We start from the raw sequence: 9,395 nt of genomic DNA, 5'->3' as shown, positions 1-9,395 counted from the left end.
ATTTAATATTAAACACACAGCGCATATTTTCCTCACATGAATGTAGTGATACGTCAATTATAACAGTGGTCCCAAACCACCAGGCCGCAAAGGATGCAGCAGTACAGTGGTAGCCAGAACAAACCCAGCACATCTTTAAGAAAAAAGCTGAAATAAACAAGGTAATTGATTAGATGCCACTCGGCACATAAATGTTGGCCTAGATCAGAGGCGATTGCCGATTGCGTCACCTCGGATCTGGACTGATATTTATGTGCCGGGCTGCACCTAATTAATTAGCTTGTTTATTTCGACTTTTTTCTTAAAGATGTGCTGGATGCGCTCGGGCCAACGCTGTATTCTTCGCGGCCCAGAGGTTGGGCACCACTGAATTATAAGTCACTTATAAGTCAATAGCATCATAACATTTTAAGTAACATTTGGATATTAAACACAGTGCATATTTTCCTCGTACAAACATATAAAATCATTGCAACACACCAATTATCGCTGGATCAGTGGGAGCCCTGGGCTTGTTTTCCTGCAACAACACGGTCCTATCGAGGGGTGATGGGAGACAACGATACTCGAAGGGGGTTCCTTATGTCCAGTCTATTTAGTTTTCGTTACATTCATTGCAGAAAACTCCGCTTCGCAGAAATATGTGGGAAATGGAAGCAACATTTTCAGTGCTTTCGTGGCTATCTCAGGATATTCAGCCTTGACTTTGATCCAGAATGCCGGCAGAGATGTTCTGTCAAATGTACTTTTCAGCCCGTCGTCATTTGCAAGCTCGAGGAGTTGATCTTTTTCCCGCACTGACATGGATGATTCACCGGGGACATTCACAAATGGGTCACGGACCGATTCCTTTGCACATCTTGGGTCAATGATGACCTCGCGAGCGTTAAAATTCAACAGTGCGTGACAGGGAATGAAGAAAGGGGAAGCTGACTCATATTGTTTCATATCATCAAATCATATCGTTTCCTCGCGGCCCGGTGGCTGGGGACCACTCTTAGCATGAAGAGAGACGAATCAGGATGCTTGCTCTCCCTCTCAAAAAAAATCTATTTCTGGGATATTGTATATACTTTCCAGGCGTCAGGGAGCCACTATCAATACGCGGGAGACGCCCGGAACTTCTGGGTGGGATGTCTGCTTTGCTAATGAATCACCTATGACCACAGCTCACCTCTTCTCTACTTTTCCGTTCTCAGTCTCAGAGCCAGCTAAGCGCCAGAGACCCTACTGCTGTGATTTTCCTTTGCTAGATCATCCCACTGTCCCCAACAGTATCTAAAGTGATATGTGTGTTGTTCAGGGGGATGAACACAGGGGTAAACCGCACTTGCTGTCTCCCCTTTCCCCCTCCTGACTATCACTGAGTTTCCTGTACTGTGCACCTTAGGTGCAACTACCTCTCTATATCTCCTACCTACCACCCCTTCAGCCTCCCGGATGATCAGGAGTTCATCAGTGTGGGTTGTTCGGAGCTGAAGCTGGATGGACTTCTCACAGCTGTAGTTATATGGGACACAGGAGGGTCCCCTGCCTTCCCACATCCTGCAAGAGGAGCTTTCCACCAGCCTGCCTGGCATCTCCACTGTTCTAACTGTGCAAGTGTAAAGAAGCCGGCAAAAATAATTTGAGCTCCATCATGATTTTGCCTTCTCTGACTAGATGCTCTCCTCACTGATGTAACGTCTCGAAGTCTCCGCTCCAACTCTGTCCGTTCCGACAATGACCGCTCCACTTGCTCCTGCCTGACTTTAATATCTTCTTGATAATCAATCCTGAATGCTGATTGGCCACCACTGAAATCTGAAAAATAACCTGCCTGAACCACAGCCTTAAATACTCGATTGGTGAACCTGAATGAATTACACCCTCTCAAGCTTCTGATCTCTCTCATTAACGATGGGTCAAACCTCAGTAGGGCAATGCAAGGATGAATAACTGACTGACATCCATCCCACATTCAGAGCATGTCACATCCCTCACCACATCGTGAACCCACCACTCTCTCTGCAGTGTGTGAACACCTTCCCACAGTCTGAGCAGGTCAACGTCTTCTCACTGATGAAAACAGTCCAGTGTGTTGGTAGGTGGGTTGAATGTGTGAATTCATTCCCAGTTGGAACAGATGAACGGCTTCTACCCAGTGTGAACTCGCTGATGTTTATTCAGTTGAGAAGTCTGAGTGTATCCTTTCCCACATTCAGAACAGGTGAGTTGCACCCCCAGTGTGAATTTGCTGATGTACTTTAAAGTCAGATGACCGAGTGAATTCCTTCCCACAATCTGAGCAGGTGAACGGTTTCTCCCCAGTGTGAATTCGGCTGTGCCTCACAAGGCTGGATGACTGAGTGAATCCCTTCCCACATTCAGAACAGCTGAATGGTTTCTCCCCGGTGTGAACTCGTTGATGTTCAATCAGTTGAGATGACCGATTGAATCCCTTCCCACAATCCGAGCAGGGAAACAGCCTCTCCCCAGTGTGACCTCGCTGATGTTCAATCAGTTGATATGACCGAGTAAATCCCTTCCCACAATATGAGCAGGCAAATGGCCTCTCCCCGGTGTGAACTCTCTGATGTATTTTCAGGTCAGATGACCGTGTGAACTCCTTCCCACAGTCGGAGCAGGTGAATGGTTTCTCCCCAGTGTGGACTCGCTGATGTACATTAAGGTCAGATGAACGTGTAAATTTCTTCCCACAAACTGAGCAGGTGAACGGTTCCTTCCCAGAGTGAACGAACTGATGTACTTTCAAGTCAGATGACCGTGTGAAGTCCTTCCCACAGTCTGAGCAGGTGAACGGCCTCTCCCCAGTGTGAACTCGCTGATGTTCCTTCAGTTGAGATGACCAAGTGAATCTATTTCCACATTCTGAGCAGATGAATGGTTTCTCCCCAGTGTGAACTCGCTGGTGTCTCAAGAGCTGAGATGACTGAGTGAATCCCTTCCCACATTCAGAGCAGGTGAATGGCCTCTCCCCAGTGTGAGCTCGCTGATGTATCTTCAGTTGAGATGACCGAGTGAATCCCTTCCCACATTCAGAGCAGGTGAACGGCCTCTCCCCAGTGTGATATTGCTGATGTTCCTTCAGTTGAGATGACCAAGAGAATCCTTTCCCACATTCTGAGCAGATGAATGGTTTCTCCCCAGTGTGAACTCGCTGGTGTCTCAGGAGCTGAGATGACTGAGTGAATCCCTTCCCACATTCAGAGCATGTAAGTAGCCCCTCCCCAGAGTGAACTCGCTGATGTACCTTCAGTTGAGATGACCGAGCAAATCCCTTCCCACATTCAGAGCAAGTGAACGGCTTCTCGCCAGTGTGAATTCGCTGATGTTCCTTCAGTTGAAATGACCGAGTGAATCCTTTACCACATTCTGAGCAGATGAATGGTTTGTCTGCAGTGTGAACTCGCTGGTGACTCAAGAGCTGAGATGACTGAGTGAACCCCTTCCCACATTCAGAGCAGGTGAATGGCCTCTCCCCAGTGTGAACTCGCTGATGTACCTTCAGTTGAGATGACCGAGTGAATCCCTTCCCACATTCAAAGCAGGTGAATGGCCTCTCCGCAGTGTGAAGTCGCTGATGTGCCTTCAGTTGAGATGACTGAGTGAATCCCTTACCACATTCTGAACATGTGAAAGGCCTCTGCCAAGTGTGAACTTGGTAGTGCCTCACAAGTTTGGATGATTGAGTGAATCCCTTCCCACATTCAGAGCAGCTGAACAGTTTCTGCCCAGTGTGAACTCGCTGATGCACATTCAGTTGAGATGATGAAGTGAATCCCTTCCCACATTCAGAGCACGTGAAAGGCCTCTCTCCAGTGTGAACGAACTTGTGTCTCAGTAGATGAGATAGCCGAGTGAATCCCTTCCCACAGTCTGAGCAGGTGAATGGCCTCTCCCCAGTGTGAACATATTGATGTTCTAGCAGGTGATTTGCCTGAGTGAATCCCTTCCCACATTCAGAGCATGTGAAAGGCCTCTTCCCAGTGTGAACTCGCTGATGTCTCTGTAATTTAGACGAGTGAGTAAATCCCTTCCCACAGTCTGAGCAGGTGAATGGCATCTTCTCAGTGTGAACTCGCTGGTGTCACTGTGGTGTGGTTGAGTGTGAGTGTCTTTCCACCGTCCGGGCAGGTCAATGTCCTCTCATTGGTGAATTTTCTGATATACCTTCAGCATCGATGACAGAATGAATGGCTTCCTGCAGTCAGAACAGGTGGAGCATTCACTATGGTGTGAACTTGCAGATGTATCTTCAGACTGGATGACTGAGTAGTTCCCCTCCCTCACACAGAGCGGGTGAATGGCTTATCCCCACTGTGAACTGACTGGTGTGTTTGCAGATAGGCTGTGAGTGAATCCCTTCCTACACTGAGAGAAGCAGAATGATTTCTCACTGTGATCAATTCTCTGGCAATTCAGAAAGTCAGACATTTGAATCCCTTGTACGATCAATGCAGTTGAATAATCCAGTGAAGAAATGCTGGTCTGTTCTTAGCACCCTGGTTCCAGTGGATAACACTGAGTTACAACAGACAACTTCATTTCAAGCACAAAATACATCTCCAGGTGCGATGAGATAATTCTTCATCTCCAGGGATTGAAAACAGATGTGTGGGTGTTACAAGGCAAATGTTTGCTCACTCCTTAAATATCCAGACAGAGACAGCAAAAATATGTTGTTGTGTTTGATATTCCTGTACACAAGTGTTCTGCCATTTCAAACCTGTAAAAAAGATTTGCAAAAGACATCAATGGGTGAAGGACAATATTTCAGGAGAGATTTTAGTCTGTGGTGAGAACATAACAACATAAGAAATAGGTGCAGGAGTCGGCCATCTGGCCCGTCGGGCCTGCTCCACCATTCAATAAGATCATGGCTGATCTGACCATGGACTCATCTCCACTAGGAGAATGAGGGGGGATCTCATAGAAACATTCCGTATGTTAAAAGGCTGAACAGATTAGATATGGCAAAGTTATTTCCCATGGTAGGGGATTCTGGGACAAGAGGGCACAACTTCAGGATTGAAGGACGTCCTTTTAGTCATAGTCATGGTCATACTTTATTGATCCCGAGGGAAATTGGGTTTCGTTACAGTTGAACCAACCAACAATAGAGTATAAATATAATAATATTTTAGAACTGAGATGCAGAGAAATTACTTTAGTCAGAGGGTGGTAAATCTGTGCAATTCATTGCCACGAGCGGCTGTGGAGACCAAGTCATTGGGTGTATTTAAGGCAGAGATAGATAGGTTCTTGATTAGCCAGGGCATCAAAGGGTATGGGGTGAAAGCAGGGGAGTGGGGATGACTGGAAGAATTGGTTCAGCCCATGATTGAATGTTGGAGCAGACTCGTTGAGCCGAATGGCCTACTTCTGCTCCTATATCTTATGGCCTTATGGCCTTTATGTGTGGGCATGTGGCCAAGTGGTTAAGGCATTGGACTAACGACCTGAAGGTCGTGAGTTCGAGCCCCAGCCGAGGCAACGTGTTGTGTCCTTGAGCAAGGCACTTAATCACACATTGCTCTGCGACGACACTGGTGCCAAGCTGTATGGGTCCTAATGCCCTTCCCTTGGACAACATCGGTGTCGTGGAGAGGGGAGACTTGCGGCATGGGCAACTGCTGGTCTTCCATACAATCTTGCCCAGGCCTGCACCCTGCAGAGTGAGACTTTCCAGGCGCAGATCCATGGTCTCGCAAGACTAACGGATGCCTTTTTTGTAGTTTTACGCACATCCATAGGATGCAGAACTGGGATGAGAAGTGGCCGATGGAGTTCATCCCAGATAAGGGTGCAGTGGTTCATTTTGGTAGGTCAAATTTGAAGACCGAATATAATATTATGCCAGGACCCCTGGCAGTGTGGAGATCTGGGAGGTCTTGGGGTCCATGTCAATAGTACACTCAAAGCTGCTGCGCAGGTTGACATTGTTGTTAAGAATGCCTATGGTGCGTTGGCCATCAACCATGGGACTGAGTTCAAGAGCCGTGAGGTAATGCCACACCTATATAAGACCTTACTTAGACCCCACTTGGAGTACTGTGTTCAGTTCTGGTCACCTCATTACAGGAAGGATGTGGATACTATAAAAAGAGTGCCGAGGAGATTTACAAGGATCTTGCATGGATTGGAGAGCATGCCTTATGAGAATGAATTGAATGAACTTTGGAGTGACGGAAGATGAGAGGTGATCTGATAGAGGTGTATAAGATGATGAGAGGTATTGATCATGTGGATAGCCAGAGGCTTTTTCCTAGGGGTGAATTGACTAACACGAGGAGGCATAATTTTAAGGTGCTTGGAAGTAGGTACAAGGGGATGTCAGAGCTAAGTTTTCCACACAGAGATTGGGAGGTGCATGGAATGCACTGCTATCAATGGTGGTAGAGGCAGGTACCATAGAGTCTTCTAAGCAACTCTCAGATATGTACACGGAGCTTAGAAAAACAGAGGGCTATGCAGTCGGGAAATCCAAGGCAGTTTCTAGAATAGGTTACATGGTCAGCACAACACTGTGGGCCGAAGGGCCTGTAATGTATTGTAGATTTCTGTGTTTCTATGTTTATAGATGAACTCCTGACCTGCTACCAAGGCACGGATCAGGCATCCTGACTGACCATCAAATTCTCTGACTGTATTCCTGTCTGTATGAGAATGGGCTATTTCTGACTTCAATCAGCCTGTGACTTGGCTCAATTTGTCTCTGTCCTTTGGTATTATTTCAAGTCATGGTCATGTTCCACAACACTACAGAGAGCACTTGTTACTCCATGTCTGATTCTGGAGATTTACTAATTACTCAGATTCCCTCCCCCCTCCCCTCCCGCCCCCAGTTGACTGACAGTGATGAACCCTTCAATGGCAATGGCAACGAATATGAAGGGGAGGGCAGTGGTAATTCTCATTGGAGTGTGGCACGTTTCTGATGTGAAAACCAAAAGTCACTTGTCATCGAGGGCAAAGGTGCTTCATATCTTCATTTACCCAGAGAGAACTAAAGCTGGTGGAAGAATTTTATTTCCATACAGCACTATTTGTCATTTTCACTGAATGGATCTCAGACTCTTCACCCGAGATTAACTGGAACTATATTTTTCTTCTGAAATCCTCATCCTCTGATTTACATAGCTAGAGATTGGCACAGTCCAGGCGATACATCCGCTCCCATTTCCTTCCACTGCATGGGGACAACGCTGGTGTCAAGATCTCTGAGGATCTATACTAGTAGTTATAAAGAAGGCAAAACAGCTGCTATACTTCATTTGGAGTTTGAAAAGATTTGGCATGTTTACTAAAATGTTGCCTGGGTTTCATCTCCTAAGTTACAGAGAAAGGTTGAACAAGTTGGGTCTTTATTCTTTGGAGCGTAGAAGGTTGAGGGAGGACTTGATAGAGGTGTTTAAAATTATGAGGGGGATTGATAGAGTTGACGTGGTTGGACTTTTTCCATTGAGAGTGGGGAAGATTAAAACAAGAGGACATGGGTTGAGAGTTAGAGGAAAAAAGTTTAGGGGTAACATGAGGGGGAACTTCTTTACTCAGAGAGTGGTAGCTGTATGGAATGAGCTTCCAGCAGAAGTGGTTGAGGCAGGTTCTAAGTTGTCATTTAAAGTTAAATTAGATAGATATATGGACAGGAAAGGAATGGAGGATTATGGGCTGAGTGCAGGTCGGTGCGACTAGGTGAGAGTAAGAGTTCATCACGGACTAGAAGGGCCGAGATGGCCTGTTTCCGTGCTGTAATTGTTATATGGTTATATGTCAATAACTACACACAAAACATCCATAGGTGTATCATGGAGAGCATTCTGACAGCCTGCATCACTGTCTAGTATGGGGGTGCTACTGAACGGGACTGAAAGAGGCTGCAGAGGGTTGTAAATCTAGTCAGTTCCATCTTGGGTATGAGCATACAAAGTACCAAGGGCATCTACAGGGAGCGGCGCCTCAGAAAGGCAACGTCCATTATTAAGGACCCCGGGCACCCAAGGCATGCCCTTTTCTCACTGTTACCATCAGGTAGGAGGGACAGAAACCTGGAGACACACACACTCAGCGATACAGGGACGGCTTCTTCCCCTCTGCCATCTGATTCCTAAATGGGCATTGAATCTTTGGACACTACCTCACTTTTCTTTTAATATACAGTATTTCTGTTTTTTGCGCGTTTATTGATTTATTCAATATATGCATTAATTGATTTATTAATTTTATTATTTTTTCTCCTCTACATTATGTAATGCACTGAACTGCTGCTGCTAAGTTAAGAAATTTCACGTCACATGCCGTGATAATCAACCTGATATTGATCAGCCATGGTTACCTCTTTACCCAGAAGCCCCCATGAAGAAGAAACCTATCTATCCGCTCTTTGGATCCAACGATGCGCATGCGCCGCAAAATGGCGGCTGTGCCAGGACTCATCAGACGAAAGCTCCCTGGGGCCCGGGTACGGATCGTGGAGTTGAGAGAGAGGGAACGGACCGTAACTGTCGGGGGTGCCGGACCAGTATGGCTGGATCTCACAGTAATTGTCCTTCAGTCGCGGTTCAGACGCCGGTGATTAAGTTCCCGCCCGGAGCCCCTGTCCTACCTGGGTCCGATCCAACTGAGTCTCATCCACTGAGCGCATGCGCGGTTTTGGATTCTGTCTGCGACATCCACGCATGCGCATTTGTTTAGAAAGGCGAAAATCTGCGATTCGGAAATCCAAAGCTACGGACACAAAATGCTGGAGGAACTCAGGGGGGCAGGCAGCAGTTGTGGAGAGGAGTGAACAGGCCGAGACTCTTCTGCAGGACTGGAAACGAAGGGTGAGAGTAAGAATGTGGAGGGAGGGGAGGTGATAGGTGAAACCGGGAGAGGGGTAGGGGTGAAGTAAAGAGCTGGGAAGTTGATTGGTGAAAGAGATAAAAGGCTGGAGAATAATATATTAATAATACCAATAATAACAATAATAATAAATAATTACTTCATTGATCCCGAGTGGGGAACTCTTTCGTTACAGCGACATTGAAAAGCACACTTAGCAATGTAAGCAACACACATCAAAGTTGCTGGTGAACGCAGCAGGCCAGGCAGCATCTCTAGGAAGAGGTGCAGTCGACGTTTCAGGCCGAGACCCTTCGTCAGGACTAACTGAAGGAAGAGTTAGTAAGAGTTTTGAAAGTTGGAGGGGACGGGGAGATCCAAAATGATAGGAGGGGGAGGGATGGAGCCAAGAGCTGGAAAGGTGATTGGCAAAGGGATAGGAGAGGATCATGGGACAGGAGGTCCGGGAAGAAAGACGGGGGGGGGGAACCCAGAGGATGGGCAAGGGGTATATTCAGAGGGACAGAGGGAGAAAAAGGAGAGTGAGAGAAAGAATGTGTGTATAAAAC

At 46.7% G+C, this 9,395-nt stretch overlaps 1 protein-coding gene across 1 annotated transcript; it reads right to left on the bottom strand.

The window, feature by feature from the left end:
* Positions 1-309: 309 nt before the first annotated feature.
* On the bottom strand, positions 310-8,631 carry LOC140194851 (uncharacterized). Its single transcript, XM_072252130.1, is given in 3 exon segments — positions 310-2,209; positions 2,211-4,729; positions 8,609-8,631. Coding segments are annotated over 2 exon segments (1,929 nt in total). The 5' UTR covers positions 4,067-4,729; positions 8,609-8,631; the 3' UTR covers positions 310-2,136.
* Between the last annotated feature and the right edge of the window lie 764 nt (positions 8,632-9,395).

Source organism: Mobula birostris, chromosome 3 (genome assembly GCF_030028105.1).
Source record: "Mobula birostris isolate sMobBir1 chromosome 3, sMobBir1.hap1, whole genome shotgun sequence".
Lineage (NCBI taxonomy): Eukaryota > Metazoa > Chordata > Chondrichthyes > Myliobatiformes > Myliobatidae > Mobula > Mobula birostris.
This window is presented reverse-complemented; position numbering and strand designations above follow the sequence as displayed.